This window comes from Notothenia rossii (assembly GCF_949606895.1).
Source record: "Notothenia rossii genome assembly, chromosome: 9".
In the NCBI taxonomy this organism is placed as follows: domain Eukaryota; kingdom Metazoa; phylum Chordata; class Actinopteri; order Perciformes; family Nototheniidae; genus Notothenia; species Notothenia rossii.
In genome coordinates, this window is record NC_136907.1 from 29,427,570 (window position 1) to 29,454,609 (window position 27,040).

The 27,040-nt window shown below is 40.5% G+C and overlaps 2 protein-coding genes across 3 annotated transcripts; one reads left to right on the forward strand and one right to left on the reverse strand.

Annotated features, from left to right (window-relative positions):
* The first annotated feature begins 1,399 nt into the window (after positions 1–1,399).
* On the forward strand, positions 1,400–4,353 carry hmgn1b (high mobility group nucleosome binding domain 1b). 2 transcript variants are annotated; one of them, XM_079647913.1, is made up of 6 exons: positions 1,400–1,624; positions 2,814–2,831; positions 2,953–2,982; positions 3,066–3,107; positions 3,188–3,295; positions 3,381–4,353. In XM_079647913.1, exons 1-6 carry the CDS (start codon positions 1,607–1,609, stop codon positions 3,426–3,428), a joined length of 264 nt encoding a protein of 87 aa, XP_079504039.1. In that variant the 5' UTR covers positions 1,400–1,606; the 3' UTR covers positions 3,429–4,353. The 2 variants fall into 2 exon arrangements, with proteins under 2 accessions (XP_079504039.1, XP_079504038.1); XM_079647912.1 differs by having other exon boundaries at positions 1,407–1,624; positions 3,063–3,107.
* A 2,890-nt stretch (positions 4,354–7,243) lies between these two features.
* On the reverse strand, positions 7,244–24,713 carry LOC307017942 (glucose-6-phosphate exchanger SLC37A4-like). The gene is made up of 10 exons (XM_079647911.1): positions 24,551–24,713; positions 21,841–22,313; positions 20,157–20,389; positions 15,569–15,818; positions 10,110–10,262; positions 9,948–10,033; positions 9,746–9,859; positions 9,594–9,659; positions 8,591–8,729; positions 7,244–8,517 (listed from the first exon to the last, which is right to left on the reverse strand). The coding sequence occupies exons 2-10, from the start codon at positions 21,986–21,988 to the stop codon at positions 8,351–8,353; spliced, it is 1,356 nt and encodes a 451-aa protein (XP_079504037.1). The 5' UTR covers positions 21,989–22,313; positions 24,551–24,713; the 3' UTR covers positions 7,244–8,350.
* Between the last annotated feature and the right edge of the window lie 2,327 nt (positions 24,714–27,040).

Sequence of the window (27,040 nt, forward strand, 5' to 3'; positions counted from 1 at the left end):
AAAGAAGAATTTAAGCCTGAGTGGAATATCACTAAATGAAAGTCCCTGTAAATAAATGGCCATCACCTTACTTTCTCCACCAATTAGTGACAGTGGCTGTTACTAAATATGTTTTAATATTTTGCTTGTTAGAAAAAACAAATTTGATCACAACTGAGTAGAAATGTCTAGGAATACCTTTCTAAAAGACAAAAAAGAAGAATGCCCTTGTGAAAATAAAATGTAACATTTTCTAGTGAAACAACATCAACATGCAGCAGTAAATCTGCCCATGTTTCAATGTTGTTTGGGTTAGGCCTGATTTGTAATCCACATAAATCATTGTGTCAAAGTTAATCTTATTGTGATGAATTTCCTGCTTAAACAGGAAGTAGGAATCTCCTAAATGCAGGGAGGGATCATTAAAAAGTCGACTAAAGGAGCAAAGAAAATACATTTTTTATGATTTTTACTTGACTATTTATCCTGTTATTTTTTTTGGTTGGAATTATTATTAAATAATAAGTATATAAGGCACACATTTTGTGTCTTTTATACTACAAAGCATCATTAATTAAATCATGCTAACATTCCAAACATTTTAATATTGGCACTTCTGGAAATTGTATATTGTTGACTCTTTTTTTCCAATTACAGCTCTTTGCTCGAGTTAATTCTGGGGCTAAAATGAAAGGAAGCCTCTTATACAAAAACATATTTTTCCTCAGGACCAGCCAAATGAAAAATAAAAGCTTTACATAAATTATTGATAAAAGTATGCGCCTCAATACGTCATTATCTTGTACACAGGATAAAGGGTATGGAATGGCAGTCATTTATATATCATTAAGTGTGTGTTTCAAGTATTTTCTGTTTTCTGGGCAGGACAACAATAATAGGACAGTGGTCAGGGATGGAGGGAAGTGGGAAGAAGCACTGTGAGTATGCTAGAAGCGGTAGCCATGTCTGGAATCTGGATAGCACACTGGACGGTGACACACATGAGCCTACAAGCCAGGAGCTGTAGCCTATCCTCACGTATCTTGTCGCCATTTTCCTACGCCAAAATACAAAAGACCTGCCTGGGGGGGATACACATCTCTCAATGTCCTGCCAATAAACAGAACACATTTTCTTATATGACTCGCATTAAAGACGTTAATGTGATGCTATGAGAGCCAATTCTTGAACATTTAAAAAGAAGCATGTTTTGGGAAACACGTATCTGTGCGCGAGGGGAAGACACATGAAATGACAGTTCGCCTTGTTACGGCAGATGGTCGCTCTCCATGTTTGTTGACTGACGTGTCACGCACCCAAGCAGGTAGGAGCACAAATTTGAAATGTTGTTGCTGACCATTGTCTTGTCCAATCACCGGGCAGTGGAGGCGGGGTATATCACCGTCAATCATGCAGGAACTATAACGGTTTGAATAGGGAGGGAGGGGGAGAATCCAATCCGGTTTGAGCTAGTTCTTCTTCCAATGGAACATTAACGTCTCGCTGCGCTGTATTAGACTGTACTGGTACAGCTTTATCCACAATATAGCCTGCAACTGTATTTTCAGCTGTATTGACTTACATTTAGCCGTTTTTCTTTCTTAAAATCACCACACGCAAACCAACCATGCCTAAAAGGAGCAGAGTGAGTAGACCGACATCTTTCATGCATTCAGTAATACTGCATTTATTACCCCCGGCTGCAGTTTGTCAGATGGGCTCGATAGCTTGCAGACACAGTTGTTAAAATGTAGCTGCAAATGACCGTGTTGTTTTCCGGGTGAGCGTAAACAATGTTGCAGCTTGCAGCTGGACTTGTTCTGTTTTGATTTTACAAGTCGGGTTGTGTCTGTTATCGCTCGTGCTGTGATTATCTTTGTGCAAGAGCTTTTCCGTGAGTCGGGGTTTCCCGCACAATGGTCTCTGCACAGTTGCAACATTTTATAAATATATTGAGCTTGTTGCAGTGTAGGTTTCTCTGTCGATAGACGGCTTTCTGTAGAGAAAGTTGGCGGCATATTGATTGTTTCCTATGGGGGTCGTCACGCTGGATACTCAAGTTTCTATGAAAGCGGATTTAATGTTCTTCGCTGGGCTTTAATGGTAGCTTACTGTGTTTGTGTGCGCACAAATACTTGTTTACGGAACAAAACACAACTTTAATATAATTTGGCCACTATATAATGTGTTCCTTCAATACAAATAGCGTAATGTTGGTTAATGTTGCATATATTGAAAGACGTTCGTCGTGTTTTCACGGTGTATGGTCGGTTATGCAATGGCGAGCCTCCGTCAGCACAGCGCTGCTCCTGTTGCTGGGCTTCCAGTAGATTCTGCACAGCGTCTCTGTTCAAATCCATGGCGGGAACGCTCTCTAACACGGTATTCTGGAAATCCCATTTATTACCTATGAATGGATGAGTAGGCGGAGTCCCCCATCCCCCATTGGACTTTTACAGTAGACGAGAGCTGGGGGAGCTCGCGCATATGACGCTGTGTTATTGTTACAATGCTATACGCTGTATTTTATTTATTATTGTGCAGACAGATGCATGTTGCTTAGTAATCATGCTAATGGCTGTTAATGTGCGGATTAGGAAGTGATGTTGTGTTCTGGATTTTAGGGCATATCGCAGCCAATCACAGTGCTCGGTTATAACTTCATTTAATAATTTATGAGGCTTGATGAGCATTCATAGGCCAATCTTTTGTCTGGAAACGCCCACCCGTGTTACATAACTAATACTTAAAGCCCACACCCCGGCAACACTTGTCCTCACCATAGTCACATTCAGATGCAAACTTTAACCACATTTTTTTTTTTTTTCTTACAGACAGGAGGAGACTCAGCGGTAAGAACATTTTATATCATACTGTATTTGTGTTTTAGTCGTTGTCTGTGCTCCCACCAGGGGTCAGTAACAGCCCATCAGTGGTAAGCTGACATGTTTATTCTGTTCACTGTTTCTGCAGCCCAAGAGGAGATCTCTCAGGTTGAAAGATGTAAGTACTGACTCTCACACTCAGTATGCATGCTGTTAAAGTCTGTTCTCAGAACTGACCATCATTTTTTTGGGTCCCAGCAGACACCTGAACCGGCAAAGGCAGATGCCAAACCCAAGCCAAAGGTGAGACATTTTTCATTACTTCTTATTAGACTCTCAATTGTTGACTGTTAGACTAATGATGTTAATATTTCTTTTTGCAGAAGGCACCTGCTAAGCCTAAGAAAGCCAAGGAGGTGGAGAAGGCCAAGCCTGAGGAGAAAGCACCAGAGGCCCCCGCTGAGAACGGAGAAGCCAAAGCTGAGGAGGAGGTAATGTTTATGTGAATATATAAACAGGCAAAATAAAGCCCATATTCTTGGTTGTTAAACTTTGACCCTCAATTTTGTCTTACAGGCACCGGCTACAGACGCAGCTGAACAAAAAGATGAGGCAGCAGAATAGTATCTCTCCAAACACATCTTTTACCAGTGCTCCCTGTACCTCTTTTCTTGTACAATTCAGGGGATATTTTTATCAACTATTTTCTAAATACAGGTTTTTTAGTAGTTTGATTGTAGAGAACACTTTTTTTTAATGAAAGAAAAAAGTCAATTTGGAGACGGGAATTTCGTCACATCCCACAATTTTGCATCGCCATACAAATTGCGGTCATTGTTGTTACTGTCAGTGGATCTCATTTCAGTTTTAAATGTGAAGGAGGGGAGGGTGCAGGTTGGGTGTCAAGTTCGTCAAAACGCGAGCACGACGTTAAGGAGCTGGGGCAACAACGGGAAGAGATTACATTCCATATGCTTTATAAGGGACTGTATGTAATCTGTGCTGGGGGGGTGGACAAAGTCACAGGGAAACTCATTGTTTTATTGTTTCTAATGAAGAACAGTGTTTTAGAATGTTTGTAAGCTTTGTTCCTATATGTTAACTCTTGTACTCATGCCGTTTTCTTAACAAATTTGATCAATAAAGCTAAAATCCCTAGTACTGGAGCTCTCCTTATCAGACGTGCATCGCGTGTGTTGGTTTTGTCTGTTCTGTGATAGCATCGCAATAAATTTGTATAGCTGCTGTGAAAAGGGTTTTCAATCTTTCTATACGCAGTGTGTAACGATACATTGTAAGGATGGTAAAAATGGAATTTGTTTTCATAGCCACGTTTATGCGGTGTGTAACCATACAGAGCAAACTGGAGACTGGCTTCCTTAAGGCCGACAGAAAAACTGTACATTTATTTGAGATGTCAAATGCATACCAGCAGTAGCAATATTCATGTGGGTTTTAGATAGTGTGCTGTTTCTTTTGATTTGTTTATAGATGTACCTGTGTATTGATTGTTATCAACAAACCAATAAAACTTGGTTGGTAGTTGTTACGCTGTTTCCTTCTGAAAAGTTGCTTATTTATTAACGTTGCTGATAAAACACTGAAGGTTTCTCATTGTTCAAAAAGCATTGAAATGGAAGTAAAACATTATGCCTATAAGGCTTTGTTCAAAAATACTAGAATGCATGTCATTCACCGTAGGATTCAGCACAAATAATGTGATATATAAGTGGAAAGTGGAAAAGGGACCTTACTGGAGGTCATCTAACATCTAATTTATTGGCAAATAAAGAGTCAAATCTTAATAAAAAAATGTTCAATTGGATAGGACACGTTCAAAGATCAGGTTCACTTGATTAGAAGGCTAAGAAAAGCTATAAAAAAGAATAACAGTCAAAGTATGATTTTGAAAAAGCTGCTATAAAATCAATAAAACAAATATCCCTTTCATTTTTTAAATAATAGTTTAAAAACTTTCAAAGAAAAAGGCAAATGACCGAATATTTTCAGCACCATGGACAGCTTCCCGTAGGGACGCTGCTTTACTCAAACTCTGATCATGACTTCATTACATTTAGAGAAATAAACATTCTTGTGCATCTTTTGTATCTCTGATGCAATAAAAGAAGTTCACACTAAATTCACTTTTGAGTTCTTCCTGATGAAGCGTTCACATGCTGTGTGTATTCTCACAGACCTCCAGCACATCATATTAAACTACTTAGTGACATGGCTACATTCCAACTGACTTTGTCTCCAGCTAATGATGAAGCCATAAGAAGACCCTTCCCTGTTTCCAAGTTAGAAATGAAAGTTTAGGCAGACACAAATCGCAGTCCCTGACACATGTATTTTGATGTTCAAGTATAAATGATTTGAGGATGAAACGGTTTCAAACACCATCAGCAGCCAAATGGTTCTACTGTGTAAATCTGCATTAATATCAATGTTTACTTTCATATCTTGTGTTGATATACATGTTGTCATATCTTTATTGTATCTATTGTTGGCCAATTTACATTATATTTTTTAATTAGTATCTTCTTATTTAATCAAAGTATTTACATTTGATCTTTTAGGGCAGTGGTTCCCAACCTTTTTTCCCAAGAGCCCCCCCAAATGACTCCTGTCCACAAACTGGATGAATGTGAAGTATTTTGTTAAAGGAGGATGAAAGTGTAATTAAGGAGCACTATTGGAGTGACTTTGATGGTTATTGGACTCAGGATTAATTCATTTGGATTCCCGCTTATGAAGAAATTAAAGGACAGCGCGGAAGTGGAAACAATTCACAAAGGGATTAAACTGATTAAAACATTTGCTCAAAGTAAGCCGGATTTTGCCGATGTGTTTATGTGGATTCAAAAGTCGTAAATAATCTACAAAATGGAGGAGACCGATCTGATCGGAGCAACTGTGACAAATAATCTGAAACCGGCATGGACAATGACTATGTTTTAAAAATGCGCGTATCCATTAAAGCCCGGTTTGGACACTTTACGGGCAGAAGAAACATTTCTATTAAAGAAAGAATTATACATTTCCCACTTTTTATGCCTTTAGTTACTAACTTTAATTGTTATTCAAATTAATTAATCAATTATTTTTTATATGTTATTGTAATGTAGAGACAAGGCTTTTAGTGACAATCATGTATTGCTTTACAATTATTAATTAAAAAAAAAAGTCTAAATATGATATTTGGCCTCAAATCATCGGAGGCCTGGTGCCCCCCCTGCGATCTTTGGCGCCCCCCAGATTGGGAACCACTGTTTTAGGGGACATTTTATGTTTCTTATGTTTATAAAAAGATCCTTGTATTAATGTATTGTTGTTTCTACATGCTAACTTTAATTTCTTGTGTTTATAAAAAATATGTTTGTTCTAATTTATTTTCATCTTCCTACATGCTAACATTAACCTCTTGTGTTTGTACAAATATGTATTTATATTTATTTATTTAACTTTCATTGAATTGAAGTATAAAATGGAGCAACTGTCACAAAACCCAAGTATTCTGACTGAGTTTGAGTTAGACAAAGAAATGGTTCCAGTCCCCACAGGTAGTCTTCTCATACCTCATTCACACCAACGGTGTTTCAGGGCCGGTTCGGAGCTGGAGCTTGAAAAGCACCGGGTTTTCCTGTTAACACCGCAGCGGAGCAGCCTCTTAGCTCCGGAATCCGGTTCATTTCGAGCACCAAAAAATGGTCCGGCCAGAGCAAAAGCACCAGCTACGTCACGCTTACGTCAAGGCGGGGGCAGAGGCAGGGGCGGGATCAACTCCTGAACAACGACAAAAAGCTGGCGTTTTATCCAGTTTGTACACAACGATGGAGAAACTTAACAAGCAGCAGTGGTCCACTGAAGAGACCAGATACCTACTGGGAATCTGGTCTTCCGAAGAGGTACAGAGGAAGCTGGAGCACAATCGGCCATTGTTGTTGTTGTCGGTGTCAGCTGTGAGGGGTTTCCGCGCGGTTTGGCTTTATGAAGCAGGCGCGCAAACGGTTACGTCATAACGCAAACGATGACGCAATGACGCAGCACCAGTCGGACTCGGGGCAGTGTGAAAAGAGCCGGAGCTAAACCGAAGAACCGGTTCTGAACCTGAAAAGCTCTCGCACAGAGCTTGAACCGGAGTTGCGTTGGTGTGAATGAGGTATGAGTCAAAGTGAAAGAGTGAAAGCAGTGCAGTGTTTCCCTGCTGAGCTGCAGCAAGCGGGAGAGAAAGACAAACCTTAAAAACAATGAAACTGTAAGATGCCCACATGATTTCTGCAACTCCCTCTGCAGAAGTTTCTCTGGATTACAAATCTATCACGTAGAATCTGCATTAAGACGGATGCTTTCACAGCCAGAGGAACACAAAGGAACACTTACTGTACAGCCACTTTAAACTGTCTCAATATATAAAGTATTAAACAATTGCCATAGGGTTGGAATAGCAGCTTATTGAAGGTTTATTCATGTGTTTTGCCAGTTTACAGAAGAAAAACCGAACAAATTAGACATTACTGCACAACATATGTATTGTACAATCAAAGTAATTGTTAAGTTCACAACTCAGATTTTTTGGATGAGGAAGTTAATATATTATGTCTGTACAGAGCTACAGTGGCAGTGATACAACTTCTCGAGTGATCCTAGAAAGCATCACAAAAGCTGGCGAGTGTTATTCTGCATCCACTAGCATTACACTGCGTATAAAAATAACATGTTCTCCAATGACTTAATTTCAGTGAAATGATGATTCGTTTGTATTGATAAAATGACCTAGACACATGTGTGCAAATACCTAGACAGATAATAGTTTAGATCATACAGGCCCATCAGAAAACATTCAATAAGTTCAAGAGAAGTGACCTCCACTGAAGGCAAGTACGCAATAAGCAGCATGCATCCACCTGATGTCAACAGGCCTCAACACTACACTATGTCCAGGTTCTTTTGAGTGTACAGCTGCCATTAAACTGAAAGGTCTCTATGTGAGTACTGCCTCTATGACTAAATGGAAGCATTTCAATGGAAGACATCTACTTTCTTTGTGCGGTTGAACAGGAGAAGAAAATCTGTACATATGCGACAGAGATCTCTCTTGGCTCTTTCATTTTTTGATCATTATGGTGATCAAAAACATTGAGTTTTTATTTTTATAATGGAAGTTAAACCTTTCATATTAAGTGTGCATCCAAAATACAAACATTTAAACCCTTTAAAGTTCATTAGGAGTCATAAGGCAGACTTTTTGTATCCGAAGTACATAGAATAAGTTTAGTTTAAATGAATGTTGAAGGCTGTAAAAATATACATATTTCTGCCTGGCATTGAGTTTAAGTAATGTAATTCTATCTAAAGTAGTTTAATGACTTGACCCCAACGGAGCATCTACATCAACCCAATTCATCAGAAAAAATATGGCGATCAGTATTTTTGTTCAAATTGACGTATTAATGTGCAGTATTCTGTAAAAGGAGCTGTCTTTAGTGATAGGCCGTTTGTCACATAACATGTTATCAACCTTCATCTAATTTCAGGAAGACACGTTAGTCCATTTTCTCTGCGATGCGTCCCATTTTGGTGCGCATGTTGCGTACGAGGAAGAAGCCAATGGTGGCAGAGGCCATTATCACCTCGGCTACCCAGAAGGCCATGTCCCAGCTGTGCTGTTTGGCAATAGTGCTGAAGGGAAGCCCCGCCATGAACGCCCCCACTGCAACAGAACAAAGTGTGTTTAGACTGATGAATTAGACTACAGTGATGATACATGTGAATCTGGAGCCTACCATTAGCCATCAGAGCCACAACAGCGTGAGAGGTTCCACAGAAATTCGGAGGAGCACATTCACTGGCTATCACCCCAAACAAGGCGATTGGTCCGTAGGAAGAAAATCCAAACATAGCACCGAGGAATAGGATCCAGATCTGTGTGTGACAAAGAGAAAACGTGGATCAGTGTTCTTGAATGTGTTAATAACATTACATTACATACTCAATACTGTGGGCAATCCCCACAGGAGCAATTTGGGGTGAAGTGTCTCAGGGACACAACGACATGCTGACTGCAGTCGGGTTTGAATCTGTTCTCCCCTGATCCCAACCAACGCACTAGTCCACTGCGCCAAAGCCTCCCTAGTGTTGATTCAGTTCATCAAATTGTAAGGCCCATAAAACTCAGTGATTTTGAGCGGTGCTGGAAGAATTACTCAGATCTCTTACTTTAGAAAAGGTAGCAATACTACAGTATAAAAATAATCTGTTACATGTAAAAGTACTGCATAAAAAATATTTTAAAGAACAAAAGTATTCGCATAAAAAATACACTTAATACCCTCTTGTGTTTTGGGGGGTTTTACCTCTCCTTTCTGTGCATGTCAATGGTCTGCAAAGGCTTAATTCCCTGTGTTCCCTCCAGAGGGAATTTTAAAATCATGTATAAATAATGGGATTATACGTATTGACGCAATAACCAATGTTAATCATTTTAATGTTGCCTCCGGTAAAAGTGAGTTTAATTAAAGTACTTTGTATACTGTTGGGTAGCTTGATCTGTGATAATAAATCATATCATTTGCATTGATTTATTCTTTGTAAGAATAATAAAAAACAGGTAATGAGCTAATGCTGTAAAATAAATATAGTGGAATAAAAAGAACAACATATGCCTCCAAAGTTAATGGAATAAAAGTATAAAGTAACATAAAGTGAGAATACTCAAATAAAACTCAAACTCAAACTTGTACTTAAGTAAATGTATTTAGTTAAATTCCACCAGTTTTTTTAACATACCTCTTTTTCTGATACACCAATGAGGACAGAGACAGGATGAATGACTTGGACCCAAAGAGGCGCCTCCTGAGAACAGACCATAATCTCTGGTGAAGTTTCAATACGGCACACATGTTTATTCCATGCACAGTATTAATTAAAGGTGCAGTTACCTGGGGGATTTCAGGTGTGATGGTGACTCTGAACAGGTACATGGACACACACATCCCGCTCATCATAAAGAGGAGCAGGCCGTGGCGGGGGTTTCCGTAGGTGCCCAAGCCTTGCTGAAGTCAAAGAGAGGATCCTTTTGTTTAACACTGTACTCCGGTTAATAATCATTTTTGCCCAATCTATCCCATGGCTGTCACTCACCCGAGACACAGCTCTGTCAGAGAGTAAGCCCGCTGCCAGGCTGCCCACAAAGCCCCCCACCTCCAGGGCACTCATGTAGGTGCTGCCTGTGGGGAACACCGGGGGTCAGCCCCATTCACCAGCAGGAGGCAATACAAATCTGTGACAATTAAAACAACATACCCATGAGGACCGTCTGGCCCTTATCCTGAATGAGGAACAGCAGTCCCCAGTCAGTAGCAGCCGTCTTCACCCCGAACACCACCAGGTAGCCCAGAGACAGCACCCACAGGAAGGGGGAGAGGAGGAACTCCTTCAGGGTGCTCTCACTGTTTCCTGTCACAAACAGACAGATATATGCAATGCAAAGGGAAATATGAGTGTAATACAGGAAGTGCACTTGTATGTGTGCTTAATAAAACTATTATAATTACTCATTCTTTACTAAACAGCCATCCCTTTGCTTTTAACATGGTTTGCAACATGCAAGCCGACCGCACCAACTCTGCTATACAATATAGCAGAGAGGAACTTCTTCACATAAGAAACTTTGTGGACTATAACCCACCGACAGACAATGGAGATTCGCCATGGCTTCCTCCTGCCGTCCTACCTGAGAGACGCAGGAGGAAGACCAAGCAGGGGACCCGTGCCGGGCTGCTGGTCAGACTGAGGAAACGAGTAAACCGACCCCCTCTTCCGAGTATTCTTCTGGCTAATGTTCAATGCATTGAAAATAAGCTAGATGAACTCAGAAGTCGGATTGCTTTTCAACAAGACATTAACAACTATAACGTGTTCATTCTCATTTAGACTTGGCTCAACCCCGCTATCCCGGACTCTGCCATTTTTCCTGACGGATTCACTATTTTTCGCCAGCACAGGACTGTTAACTCTGGGAAAAGCAAAGGTGGCAGTGTGTGTGTGTAATGTCTAATAACAAGTGGTGCACAGATGTGAGGATTATTTCTTTGGACTGTTCCGCTCATTTAGAGCACCTCATGATCACATGCTGGGCTTTTCACCTGCAGAGATAATTCACATCTGTTGTGATAACAGCAGTGTATATTCCGCCGCTCGCCGACAACAACACAGCACTCGATCAGCTGTTTGGGATTATTGACAAGACCGAGACTCCAGGGCCAGAGGCGGCGTTCGTTGTGGCCGGGAATTTTAACACCGCCAACATGAAGAAGGTCCTGCCGAAGTACTTCCAACACATCAGCTGCCCAACGTGCGGGGGAAACATTCTGGACCATGTTTATTCCCTCTTTCGAAATGGATATAAGGCTCTCCCTCGCCCTCCCTTCGGCAAATCAGACCACATCTCTCTACTGCTGCTGCTGCTGCTGCTGCTGCTGCCTGCTTACAAGCAGAAACTTAAACGGGACAGACCGGAAACAAAGACACTACAGCGATGGAGTGAAGACTCAGATTCAGCACTGCAGGATTGCTTTGCATCTACGGATTAGAGTGTGTTCGAGGACAATAACATCAACACACACACTGATAGGGTAATCTGCTACATTGGGAAATGCATCGATGACGTGGTACCGAAGGTTTCTGTACGAAAATTCCCAAATCAAAAGCCCTGGATAAACGGCGAGGTGCGTGGCAAACTGAAAACTGAAATTTCTCTAATATATCATTCCAATAACTTGCATATAGACTCTTATTGCACTATTTCACTTTTTTAAACAATTTTCCTTTTTCTATTTACTATTTACTTATTTTTCTGTTTATCTGTGTTATTGTGTTGCACTGTTGGAGAAGCCTGTGACCTAAGATTTTCATCGGCATAACTACACTGTAGCTGTGTTCGTATGACAAAATAAAGAACCTTGAGTGTGTCCTCCTGTTACATTGTGAAGATGCTACCTGACTGCTTATACTTTACATCAGAGACATATCTACCAAAAAGTCTGCTAATGTAAGCTTTACAATATGTGCAGTAAAATCAGTGATGCAAACACAGGTATGGTGAAAAAAGAGAGAACTATTCGAAGCAGAAAAAAAACAGCGTAATATAACATCTGACAAAGGCCTATGCTATTCTTTATAATATACACAGATCAATAGGAGACAGAGATGTTAAGTTATAAATCAAGGTTTTTATTATTATTTACAGCAGGGGTGGGGAACCTTTTTCCTTTCAATTTTTACAACATCCTCCGAGGGCCGTACAAATTATTGAACTCAACCTCTGCTTAAAAAAACTAAAATCACAGCCCATTCATTTGGCCTTTCTTTCATGTTGTGCAAAGAACAAGCAGATATCTTACCATGACTCACGCATACATGCATGTGCACGGTTGTGGCATGACCACCAAAACAGAAAGATATGGACACAAGATGTGTGCAAATGTATTTAGTATCCTATCCATGTGAACATGATTTAAGTGCGTGGGACCTAACCTCCTCTAGGGGGGTCCGGGGGCATGCTCCTCCGGGAAGATTTTTTTTTTAAATATTGAAGTTAGAAGCATCAATCTGGTGCACTCTGAGAGTAACATGAGGAGATCTATGGATACATCTTTCAACACCCATATGAAACAGAAATGTAAGCAGATTTTTCTTTTTGGATATTTTACAAATCACTCCCCTTTTAAACTCTATTCTTGTTATTTTCAACAACTTTTTTTAACAGTCATATAGTATTTTATACCTGTTATTCATTTAGTCTCTAATGTCTCATTAATAACTATAATGATCATATCAAGGTGTGCCTTAACCTCACTGAGCTGAAGTTATTTGAGCCTCTCAGGAGAGCTCTCTTCCACCTGGTTGTAGAAAAGCTCTTTAAAATTAGTTAGCATAGCTAGCTAACCATATGCTAATAACAACAGATCGCCACTGTGCTTACAACTAAAGACACAGCCTCGCAAATACTGCGGCATGTGTACGGCTCCTTATGGGTACTGCGATAGAGTGGCGAAGTCCCTCCCCTTCCGGTGGACCTCCATGGGACCTTATTTCGGAAAAATTATGTATTGAAGTCAATGGAGAGAGAAAGATTATCTTTCGATCCCGTTTGAATTGTGCCACGAATTACACATATGATGTTTATCAATTTAAAAGATAATTTTGCAAGTCAAAAAAATTCTAATGTGTTGTAAAACTGTGAAGTCACACATTTGTTTGTCTGAAACACTGAATGAACTACATCTCTGGTCTTGCACAACAACACACGTCACCAAGATGGCCGTAACTACTGTCTTGCTAAACAAGGGATTGGCAACCCTCACTATCAACACAATGAAACACGTCCAGAAGAATGTCATGCAAAGCTGCCTGCCTGCCTGCCTGCCTGCCTGCCTGCCTGCCTGCCTGCCTGTCTTCCTTTGATTCTCTCTGGACTGCCTGGTCTTTTCAATGTTTAATGTGAACCATTTGTGCAGATAGCATGAAGTAGAACAGATCGCTGATGCTAATGTAGCGTTAGCGTTAGCATTTCTCCCCCGGGCTTAAATGGTGTATTATAGAATGATCACACCGGTGTGACAGTACTCTTCAAAGGGTTCACGAAATATGACTACTACTCTTACTGTTTAACATTTTGAGTTACTTAATGTTACTTCATGTTAAGGCTAATACAAATGACAAGGCTAAGGCTGTAATGCTAACTAACGTGCTTGCTACTAGCTAGGTAGCCAACTTGATCCAGCCACTCCTGGTCCTTTCATCAAACGGGAAGTGAAAGAACGAGCAAGACCCATTGCTGGTATGATAACAACCTGGTACTAAGCACACAGGCATCTTGTTAAAGTTATCTTATCTATCTCTTATATTTAGCAAAGGAAAACAATTGTGACATCAGTTATGTGATCAGTTATGTGATCATTTATGCGACTCTGGGATTTGTAGTCTTTCTAGTTGCGTATTTTTCATAGTCTTATATTTCAACAGTTTTACGACAAATTGTGACTTTTTTTACATGGAAATAATTTTTTAAGATTGACAAACATCATATGTATAATTCGTGGCACAATTCAAACGGGATCGAAAGATACGTTTTCTTTCTCCATTGACTTCAATACATAATTTTTCCGAAATAAGGTCCCATGGACCGGAATTAGATGGGCGTGACTTTGCCACTCTATATTTGAAGAGCTGGAGCGGCGTTCCGGTGCTCTCCCTCAGCACTCTAGTCTACACTCCTTTCAGACAAGACATAACCACATGAAGACACGTTACGCTTGTGTTGTGTTCAAGGAACCTGTCTTTGGCCAGGAAAAACAGGCACTCGCTCGTTTAATCATTTTGCGATCTAGATTTCTTCTTCTTTTTTGAAGGTTGTTATCCTGGCACCAAGTGAGGACCCCCCCCCCTCCCAAATGAAAACGAAAACTCTTCGGTTCTCCACGAATTACACAAGTCACCCAAATCAGCGGGAGGCGCCGAAAAGCGAATAATTTGCATCACTGAAAATGCAGGGGTGAGCACTGCTTTAGAGCATTGGCTCCAATTCAGGGGGCCCGAGTCCCCCTCAAGGGGTGCCAATAATATCAGGGGGGTGCCAGATTTGTCTGCAACCTCTCAGCCTCTGTGACCTCTTGGCTCCTGAACTTGGTGACCTCTGATCTAATAATTGAAATGTAATTGTTCGTACACAGGAAAATGAAATGAGTCTGGTGATGGTCGTCTAATCTCTTGTGTTCCACGGTTGACCTTATTGGCTCTTTATTTATTTTTGGATAATTTTGATATGATAATGCCTATGCCATACAGTGGCAGTTCTCGACCAATTTTACTGGGGGGTCAGGCTGGGGCCATTGAGGGGCAGGCGACTTTCTGTTCACTATATTCATAGTTGAAAATGTCAATTCCATAATTTCTTCCAGAAGCTTGATATGAGAACTTTCACCGATGAGGTTCTGTGGTTCTTACATCAGATCTCTGTACACATGTTTTGAAAATGTGCATGTGTGTTGCTGTCTCAACATTGTACCACTCTTGGCTCAGTCTGACTGAAAATTAAGCAAATTAAGAGTCTCAGTTTACTCAGTGATCATTATCAACTTGCATTGAAATATTGCTTCAGGCCCAAATTAAACTGCAGTCTGGTTCACAGCTTTATGTGTAAAATGTGTACTCCTGTAATGTCAATGTAGTTGTTTGTCAATCAGCTGTGGCTCAGGGGGGCTAGTGGGCATCTACCAATCGGAGGGTCAGTGGTTCGATCCCTTGTCGAAGACGCTTAACCCCAAAATGCTCTCGTAGGATGTCTATGGTATTTAAGTGTATGTATTTCACTTTAGATAAAAGCATAATCTAAATTACATGGAATGTGATCAACTAACTTAACATTTGCATTCAATAATTATTTTGACAATTGTTCTTTCCCTAAAGAAATGATAAGTCTTTAGCATCATTGTATAGTCTTTTATTTAACTGCTGATTGTACGAGTGTACCCCTGATTGTTATGTAACACTACTGTCAGTCCTACTTACTGTACCCGTAGATTAGGTGGACATTGTATCCACACATATTCCCATATATATATATATATATATATATATATATATATATATATATCAATGTGTTGTTGGGACAGACCAGAGAGGAGGGTTTAATGCCTCAGATGAAACGTGTAGAGGAACTGTTTTCCCCTCTCCCCTCAGTGCTCCTGTTCTTGACTCACCTCCAGCCTTTGCTCCTTCCTTGGCTGCAGCTTGGATGCTGGGCAGGCCCACATCCTTCGGCTCGTTCTTTACGAACAGCACGCACACAAAGGAGAAGCTGGCACACACGATGCCCGACATGGTGAGGATGGTCCTCCAGTCGTAGTACTGCAGCAGCACTGTGACCAAGATGGGACCCAGACTTCCTGCCAGGTTCATACTGCAGGACATCACAGACCACCATGTTCCAAACTGGGAGGGCTCGAACCACTGATGGAGGAGACACAGAAGAAAGACATGTACCTTCATGTGCATGTCTACAAACTTCATACTGCATTGAGTACATGTTTTTACTTTCCATGTTCAACTTTCCTGAAGCAAACAAAGGGCATGGTCAGAAAAATGCTGATTAAGCATTCATGTTTCTTTTATATTGAATTGAGGCAAGGACAAATAATAGAAACATGGCCAAACAGCAAATGTCTGATCTAATAATCAAAGTACTTTTTCATTGATTTTTTTTTTGTACTGCTGGTGAAGAGATAGCAATACGCATTCCCAAGACAACATACAGTAGAACTAAGGAACGTGAGAAGTGACTAGGCTGCCCAGAAGCTTCTTAAAGAACATGTTGATCCTTAGCTGTGGAACATGAGCTACAGAGCTGCAGCAACTGTTCGGCTATTAAAAGATGGTAAGTGTCACGAGACCTTTTGCTCAAAGCCCTTTTTCTTTAAGGAAGGATCTACTATATATACTCTTTCTCCTGTAATCTGATCCCCTCGAGCATGTTGAACACATACCAAAGCCTATTTATTCCCCACACTTTTGAGCACTGATACTCTTAAGGCAGCTTCTTACAAGCTTCAAGTGGTGTCAAAGCAAGAAAAGCCTTAAGGTTTGTTTGTAAAGCCTCTAATGCATACCGTTAACCAGACCTTTATGATCCAAAAGGTGATTGAGTTTTGCAGATTGTTAGACAACCTCAACAATCTCACAGACCCAGCACTGTTGGACATTCAGTGTCCTGTACATGCTGTAGAGGTTGGCATCTCCTCGGCTCAAAGGTCAGCTCTGTGTGAAAGCAGGAACATGATTCCTCCAACAGGCACCAGACAGATGCCTTCTCTCTCAGAAGAAACTCCACCTCCAATCCTCATTGGAGGTGGGAAATTCAGCCACATTTACTACTGTTCCAAACCAACGACAGGGGGTAGGGATTATTAAAACATCAAACAGTGAATCTGAATCCGTCCAGACTTAACCTGCAGACTTGTACCTCACTACAACTCGGTCGAACATTGTCTCTTAAACTGTGCAAAATAAAAAACGGAATGTTATATTGTCATAGATATGTCAACAACTTCAAGGTACATTGTATAGGATAATATATACTAGTGTCTACAAAACGGTTGCTGTTGCATTTGATTGTATAGGTCTGTGTATTTACAGGAACTGTTGCAAAAGTCAAACAGCTTTCCAAAAAAAAGGATGCCACTAAGGATTTTTAACGTTGATTCTAAATGGAAGTTAGGAAAAGTTAGGACTCTGTTTCATTCCAAATCTTGCCACTGTATTTACAGTCTCGATGAGGGCAGACCTGCTAAACAAATAAACTGTGAACTTTAATGCTACGATGTATGTGATGTCAGATAGTAATATAAGAGTAGTAAATGAAAAACAGGTATGAAATACTATATGACCAGGCACATGCAAACATTTACATCAAAGTGGGCTTGAGCCCCTGTCCTTTTTCTTCCTCCAGAGAAAGTGCCCTTTTTTCCCCCTTTTTTAATTTTTTATAAATTAATATATATCTACTGTTTCTTGCACACAGTTTCCCTTTCCAAAAATATATTGATTGAATACAAAATTAAAATATCAGGTCGGGAGATTAGAATGTGAAGTTCCGTAGCTCTCCCTCTCTCCCTCCACGTCTCCTGCACAGCGGTGCGGACATCGGCAGTCCCTTCAGACAAACAGATAGCAGCACCTCCAACTTTACTGTCCCATGTCCCATGTTATGCCGGATTTACTTGGCTTATTTTGAAGGTGAGTCGTGATGAACAAATTACTAAACTGCCAGTGCCTCGAGTTTACAGCTAATTAGCTAAAAGACAATAACAAATATAGTTAACTAAGGTAGGCTACTAGCTAATGGATAAGTTAGCTAAGGCAATTTATCATGGGCATACAGGCTAATGTACTGTAGGCCTACTTAAGGGGAGACACTTAAAGTGAATACAGTAAAATGTGTATCTAATAACGTCATCACAATCGCCACATTGATATGCAAATTAGGCGTTAACTAGGCCTAATTAAAATGCGCTAATTTGCATGCAGTTACCAAGGCATTGCAGGTGAAAAGGATACAACAAAAAAACACATCACCTCACAACTTCCCCAGATAGTGACTTACGTCAAGTCAGTATCTTCCCTCCGTAGTATTTTGATCATTTGCTCAGCTAATAATCAATCAGATCGATGGATATCAGAGAAGAGGAAACTTTAAAGGCCTTTTTCTTAAAATGATGACTCGGTGACAGTCAATATATAATGTGACATATTTTGCTTAATATTTGGAGCACAAAAACAATCCTGATATCATTAGAAAGCTAGGAATATCCTCTTTCCAATAGTGTATACAACTCAAATGTGTCTTCGGGTCAAAGCGACTGATTTCGATGGAAGAGGTCACATATACAAGTTGACCGTGAAAGAGGAAAATCTGGAGACTTTCTGACTAATAGACACATTTGAGTTTTATACACTATTGGAAAGAGGAGATTCCTAGCTTTCTAATGATATCAGGATTGTATAGTATGAAGTGCCTAATTACAGCTAACACAATTTAAAAGTAGGATATTGTTAACATTAAGTGTGCAGTAGGATATAATAGACATTTAGTGTTCAACCGAGTATGGAGTTCACTCCATCACGGTGTGGGAGGGTGTAGGGCAGGGGTGCCCAACCAGTCGATCGTGATTGACCGGAGATTCCCAGTCGATCGTGAGATGTGTCTAAAAATAGAACAACAATATTCAGTTTTATCGAATATGTCCTATAACATAATCTTCCTGTGCCAGAATAATGCAATTGAATGCACCAAAGCTTTGTGATTGGCCGGCGTGACCCCATGTGTCGGGGCGTGGCTGGTGGGCAGTGGGCACTATTTCGCTGACGTTGTCCGTGTCAACTCAACCGCTCTTATTATACATCCATGGTCAACAGGAGTGACATTCCGCACACACACAATACCGCAATTATGGCAGAAGCAAAAAAGCCCAAAATATATAATTTTCACTCTGAGTGTGAGGATGATTATTTTTGTATCTATTCCAATTCAAGGTCCATCTGTCTCATCTGCAATGCGAGCGTGGCTTTATCGAAGAAAGATAATTTAGGAGCGGCATTTCAAAACAGTGCACAAACGCTACGAGACGGAATTCCCTCCTAATTCTGCCCTACGCTCCCAAAAGGGGAGGGGCCTGAAAGGACCGCTAAATGCACAGCAGTCCATTTTCACCAGGCCCAACAACAAGAGCAAGGCTGCTACCATAGCATCTTATCGTGTCAGTCACGTTCTTGCGAAACACATGAAGTCTTTCAAAGACGGCGAAGTTGTGAAAGAAGCATTCCTGGAGGCTGCCGACGCGATTTTTGGGGACAGTAAAAATAACAGTAGCATTTCAACAGGTTTTTGATATAATAAATACTCAAGTTAGATACCGTTATTAATCAGCTGTAAGTTTTAGTTTGTTTGAACTTATTCATTATAATTATTGTACAAAATGGTATAAGAATGCAAACATTAATATCTGTTCTGTTTAAATTGAGTATAGTCTATTATCAATTCAGGTTAAGAAACTAGTGCTGCTTGCATCCTATTTAAAAAAAGGCATTTCTTTTTATACTCTACTAAAATGCAACAAAAAAAGGGTTTGATTATATTAATTTGGTCTTTTATTGCACTTTAGCAGCAGATTCCTGTGTAGCTTCAGATCTGAGTTGTCTTATTAGTAAGCCTAATTTATACTTTTGTAGCAACACTATTTTTATATAATAGCAAAGAAAGGGTTCAGAGTCTTTTCTTTTTTTCCTGTGTCATATGTGGCAGCAATGTTCAATGTTTCTTGAAAACATTACCCACTGTAGTATGTGACGTGTGAATAAACTCCAACTCTGTATCAACAACACTGTTGTGTAACTTCAGTTAAATACTTGTATGTGTGTAGATTAGAAAGAGGTAAGATAAAGGACCTGCAGTATTTTATGAAGTATTAAATCGTAAAAAGGTCCGTTTTATACAAGTAGAAGTGTGTATTTACCTGGTAGTAGGCTGTCAGTAATGGCTACGCCTCTCTGCAGACTGGCAACTTTAAAAGTAGCTCTCGGTTCAAAAAAGGTTGGGCACCCCTGGTGTAGGGGTTGGTTTGGAATGGGGCCAATGCCGCAGCAGGTGGTTCCCACTCCTGTTTAACACCCTTACACTAGCTGCTCAATGTAATTTAAGGCATCACGAAGTATTAAGAGTGGGAATACCATTGGCAGTGAACATTATACGGAATATCTCTGTGTTACATGACGTGGCACAGAGGATGCTATTACCTTGCGCAGCACTTTCCCACATGGGGGCCAGCCACAACCCTGGCCCAGGCCGTTGATGAACCAGAGCAGAGAGAATATGGGGACCGTGGAGGACCAGGAGAAGGCCACATTGATGCCCCCCACCAAGAAGAGGCCGATGGAGAAGAGCCAGCGGGCGCTGATCTGGTCCGACAGCACGCCGCTGATGAACTTACTGATGGCGTAGGCCATGGTCTGGCTGCTGGTGATCAGACCTGCAGGGAAACCATGACAGTTACTGTTAGAACAACGCACCGAGAAACAGCACATACAGACAGGGGCTGTAGCTCTGGGGCCTTTGCTTCTGTGACGGCTTTCCTCCCCGGAGGGGTTTGACACTCATGGTTCGCAGAGGATGAATCTCACCGACTCTGATCCTCTGACTTTTACTAAAGCACCACCAGTAGGTTGGCATTTGTCGTAGAGAGAGATATCTCTACTATAACTATGAGATGGATTTCAGAGATTCATGACTCCCAATTGATTCATTGTAATAGCTTATACTGTATAGTATAGACAATCTAACTAATTTTCAAGCACTATTATCAGATCAAACTTTTAAACTTTAGTTCATGTTTTAACTGACTGTGAGCATGTCAGCATTCATTAGTGCGAATGCTGTTTACAACATTCCACTATAGTTCTTTGAATCTTTATTCTTCCCCTTATTATTATTATTAGTGCGAATGCTGTTTACAGCATTCCACTATAGTACTTCAAATTTTTATTTGTGCGAATGCTGTTTACAGCATTCCACTATAGTACTTCAAATCTTTATTCCCCTTATTATTATTATTTCAGCCAATACTTTGGCTCTCCATAACTTCAGCTTATTTTCAGCTACAGAAACCATTCAAATATTAAACTATTCAGACTGTTCAGGAATCGATGGGAAACCTTCAACTTTTTCAAAATATTTTATACTTTTTGAAATATTCAGCTTTTTAAACTCTTTTTTTTAACATTGAAGTCTATGGGAAGAGCCTTCAAATCAGCCAATACTTTAGCTCTCCATAACTTCAGCTTACTTTCAGCTGCAGAAACCATTCAACTATTACATTATTCAGCTATTTAAGGACATCAAGGCTATATGAGTTGTTGTTTATACCTTTTTTTAAACCTTTTCTTTTAAATATTAAGCTTTTTCTGCATTTTTGTAGCTAAAAGCAGCTACCATTCAGCAAATAACATATTCAGCTTTTTCTGCATTTTCAGCTAAATTCAGTCATAAATGTTCACAGTTTACAGCATTCGCACGCATTTTCTGCAGGAAATGCATTTTCAAGTTATATTAGCATTTAGCGCAGAGCAACAATGTGTTTGATAGTAATGGTCAGTTTAATATTACAATATTCAGTACACTCTCTATTGTTCTGCACCTGAACATTTAAGCTATTAGCAAAGGCTATTCACTGAGGTCAAGTGTGGTGATAAAGGTGACAATTCAAGACATCAGCGAAATAATACAACTGTGTATGAATAAGCCTGTAAGCATTGTTGTCTGTGTTTACAGTAGATACTAATGTATTTGTACTGTGTGTAATTTGAAGCTAAATAAAGCATATTTAGGCCCTAATGCACGATGTTTTTGTCGAACTACCACCTAATAACACACCTGATGATTGCACCAAACAAAAACATAATTATATTATTGCTTCGGTCTCACCTAGGTCATCTTTGTCCAGTTGTATCTCCTCCATCACAGAGGGCATGACAAAGGAGAAGGTCTTCCTGTTGAAGAAGAACAGCGCATAGCCGATGAACATGCAGGGGAAGATGGTCGCACGATAGTAACCGTAGCCGGTGGCCCCCATGATTGCAGTTGAAGAACAAAGATGCTCAATTTAAGGGATAATGAGGAAAAACAATAATTTGAAAAGGAGTCTTTTCTTCAGTGCTGTCTTGAATCTTGGTCCTCTACAGTCCACCTGATCGTTGAGCTGCTATCAGCTGCCCTTGTTGGACTGTTCTTGGCAAAAGTCGAGGCTATCTACTTGTTTGCAATAGATGTAGCATTGTCTGAGCGGCACTGATTAAATATATTCTTTGAGGAGAAAGTCTTTGGACAGCGCTCTTGCTGCAGGCTGGAGGCTCTGTGTGTCCGACACTGCTGGTCAAGGGATGTAAGCTGACACCGACCTAAAAGGAAAACAACATAATAAATTACAGGAGTAATAATGACTGCTCATTTGACAAAAAACAATATTAAGTTAGCACATGTATATATTTGTTTTAAATAGTCGGATAAAAGATAATAAATGAAATATTGATTTGACACACCAGAGCATGAATGGGCAGGTAGTCTTTATATTTAAACAGTACACACTTTCTGTATCTGAAGTTGCCTTTCTTCAGGTGATGGTAGTTTCATTGCAGACACCTTGATCGTAAGAGTACCCCCCCAGTGTGAGGTTACATAGTGGCTCAGTATTTTCCGTGTAACTAAGTACATTTACTCAAGTACTGTACTTAAAGCTCTCATGTCATGGCCATTTCTACTGATCATAATTTCATTGTTGAGGTCTACTAAAATTGATTTATATTGTGCAATTTTCCAAGGTTACATTGGATTCTCATACGGCATCTCTGTATAGTATTTGTATTCACTCTGTCCTAAACGGCTTGTTGGAGCTCCTGCCCCCCCCCCCTCCCTATGAGCCCAGTGGCCGTCTGCGAGACAGCGAGACACAGCGAAACCCAGCCCGAACACACACACACAGACTCACAGCCTCTCAGGGAGGAGAAACCGGTGGAGCTGCAGCTGAGAAAAGATTGAGAGTGTGTGTGTGAGGAAGTCCGCGGATTGGTCCATTTGGACCAATGGGTCCATTTGGGTATGGGCACGTCACTGTACCCAGGAAGAAAACAATGGAAAAAGAGAAATCTCCAACGAGGCGTTCTGGGGCAGCATAGACAGGTCTTTTCGGTGTTAGAGCTTTACTCGCTACAGGGTGTACTTTGAGGGTTTGTGACTTTGCAGACCGTTTACAGGCTTAAAAACCTTCATAACACACAAGGGGATGGGTCAGTGTTTCCCCTAGGATGGAAGTCATAGCAGCGGTGCTAAGGCACACGGGCCAAGAAAATGTGAGCGCGGAGCGCGTGGAATTTATTTGTGTGTGTGCATGCGAAGTGCGCCCCGCCAATATGTTTCTATGTGTCAGCCAGCACAAGAAAGGCTCTTGAGGCTCTACAGGTGTATTTTGCTAAATCACCTTTATTGAACATACAGTAACACAAATACTACACATCCACATAACAAACAATCAGAAATAAAATGTATGCAATATAATTTTTTTAACCTGCTTTATTTGGGGGTGGATCTCACCTCCTCAAGGGGGGTCCGGGAGCATGCACCCCCGGAAAGATTTTTTTTTTAAATGTTGAACTGAAAAGCATCAATCTGGTGCACTTTGAGCACAAAATGAATTCATGGATACAGCTCTCAACACTCATATGAAAGGGAGCTGTATACTTTTCAAAAATCCAAACATCTTTAGAATATGATCACAACCAATAGCAAATCATTTAAACTTGTTTACTCTTATCTTATGTTACCTAGTTAGTATTCTTTATGTATATTTTACTAATCACTCCCCTTTTTTTTTGGTACCTGGCTATATGATCAAAACTAAAATAAGACTTTAGTTACACCTGGAGTATATTCACATGCTAATTAGCAGTGAATAAAGTAATTAAAATCAGTTCAACATTAACCAGTTTGATTGACACATCAATACTTATAATCAAAACATATAATATATATTATTCTGAAATGGGCCAATCTGCATGATTACTTTTGTTACTTTAAGTTTATTTTGGTGCTTGTACTTTGGTACTTTTAATTGAGTAACGTTTTTGAATGCAGGACTTTTACTTGTAAAAAAGTATTCCTACACTCTGGTACTTGGTATATTTCAGGAAATAAAATAAGAAATATAAAAGTTGGTCCTTACTGACAATGGCTGTGTGTAAGTCTCCAGTCAGCAACATTCAAAAATCAGGTGTCCTACACAGGATTAAATTTAATACAGCGACGTGCTCGTAGTCTTTTGTTAGTAATTTAAAGTTAGGATTAAGTAGCAAGACATTGTGTGACCGCTAGATATCACTTCCAGTCGCAACCTCAATAACATTCATGCTTTAGCGTACTACCGAGGCTCTGTTACACTGACTCTACACGGGGCCATGTAGCTAGCGTCCTGTACCGGATAGCGGTGTTAACGGTACTCGTGGCGAGCTGTGTGTGTATCCGAATGTCCTTCAGGGCTGTGTTTGACTAAATGCCGCCGAAAAGCCGGACTCACTGATGCTGGACGCTGCGTTATACCGCAGTTTAGCGTTTCTGAGAGAGGACATGGTTTCAAAGCTGTTACCTTTCATCCGCGTGCCTCTCGCTGCTCCCATCCATACAATCAGACGATGCGCGTCACGAGTCTGCAGCACCTAAGCGCGTCCCCGTTAGACACAGAGAAGGGGAGGGTGCAGCCACTGTGGCAGAACCATGACACCAGTCTTCTGCAGGCAGTAGCCTACTGTCAAATGCTTTATAGCTACACCAAGATCATGGTTCCCGAATGCATCTTCAGGGGAGGCGGGGCTTCTTCACTATATTATTGGTCCCTTGTCCATAGTGTTAACCGAGGTTCCCTGAACGTGTCATATAAAGACTACTGATAGGCAGTGGCGGTTATAGACCAATTTGAAAGGGGGGGCCAGGCTGGGGCCAGTTCTTTTCTGAGGGGGGCACAATAAATCAGGCCCGGTTCCTGAACAAAATCACTTGGGGTCAGACCCGGCGGCAGACATACGTCTCTGGGCGGGCATTTGATTTACCAGGGCGGGCCCACCACGACACTTACATTTCCCGGGAAATCTGAATTGTCAACATCTGGCGTCCCTGGGTGGGCTTTGAGAGAGGAGATACCTGGAGGAGCAGGGAGGCTACAAGCTAACTAGCATCACACTAGGCTGCAGACAAAGGAGTTTTTGGCTGGGCCTAAACGAAAGGTGAGACAGTTACCTGTTTAATTCAAAAACTGTATAGTTCAATAACTTACATTAGGTGCAAGCGTTGGAAGTGATTTGTTGATTGGTCTGTGGTGATAACGTGGTGAATGTGAGTGGTGTTTCTATTGTATATAGTGTATCTTCTGCGCCGCCCGATTAATATGAATATTATATAGTATTAAGACCTTCTGGGGAGGCACTAGATTTTATCTGGTTTACACTGGACTGGGTCCATCTTGTGTTAAGACCCTCTGGGGAAGCACTAGATTGTATCTGGTTTACACTGGACTGGGTCCATCTTGTGTTAAGACCAAGCGGCAAACTCTGGGGAAGAGCCGGGATGCCAATACGGAAGTGCCAGACACTGCAGTTCATCTAGTGGCCAGTAGGAGCAGTCTGCAGAATGGAGCAATTTCCATAGACCCCCATGTTAAAATGCCCAACTTTACAGCAGAAAAAAACATGTTTACATCGTGGTTCAAAAAAACATATTCTCTGTATAGTTAGATCCCCCCTTCATGAATATGGATTGGGGGGGTGCATTTTTTCTCAACTCATCTGTTTAATTAATATTAAGCCTTAAAATTATGCATATACTGTATTAGGGCAGGGTCACATTGAGTGACAGCACTGTCAAGTGACTGCTGCTGCTAGCTTCTTGTCTCTCTGCTAGCTGCTCCGTGAAGCTACTGGGACTCTGCCTGCTCAGTTCATCCAGGGAACACAACTTGATCCTGGCCGTGTTTGTTTGTTCTTCATGCTTATATATCGGACTATTGTGACTCGCTCTGCGGTTAAAACAGACAGTGCATGCATACCGTTTTGCGGTAAGTGAAAATCGAGTACTTATTTATGTGTTAATGATTTTAATCAACTACGTAATTAATGTTAAGGCTTGGGTTAGCGTGTAAGCGAGTGGTAGCTACATCGGTGCTAATGATGCTAATCGTAGCCTCCAAGTTAAAATCATAGACTGTATATATAAAGGTTAAAACGAAATAGGCAAGTGTTAAGCGTTAAGTGGGATAATACTGTACAACAAAAGGCTTCTGTTTGAGGTTGATAAAATAAGGTCATCCTTGTAACTTAGAGAGATATTTTATTATGTAGATAGGAACTGTATGCATCGCTAAGGTTAATTTAAATTGGCTATGCTCAAGTATGTAGACAAGCTAATGTTGAAGTAGTGTATGTGAAATCAACAATCAAATGCACCTATTTCCACATCTACATTCCATCAGCTGATTATTTCTATTTGCCTCACTTTATGAGCTTCACAACACTTGTGCCTTGTACCGCAGAGTTTGCAACGTCACAAATAAATGGGGCCAATATTCAGTCATATGTGAATGTGTAATCTAACATTTTCAGTAAGAATAATGGACCAAAGGAGTGCAAATAGACATTTATTGAAATGTGAACCAAAAGTTAATCAAACATGTTTTAAATAAAAAGCACATATGGACAGAAGGTGTAAACCTATTAAATGTATAAGTAAACACATTTAGTCAAATAAAGTGACAGACTAGGCCTATGCAGTTGGTGTCAGCTTTGGTATCAGCTCCTCCATCAGGCCTGGTCCTCCTTGCTGAAGAAAGACCCTCAGTCCTCTCCAAACCAACAGACAGGACGTCCATCACACGGAGGTTTCTCCCTGAAGTCTCAGTAGCTCTCTGGACACCACGCTGTCTCAATCCGTCCACACTGAATATGAGAGGGGGAAAATGAAAATAATAAATGCTTTAGACAATAACAAATATAAAGTTGACTGTTGAGTTGCTCAGTTTTTGTAGATTGTCAATACTATTACTGTATAACTAATATATCAGGTTAAGAGGCACATTCAAATAAAGATT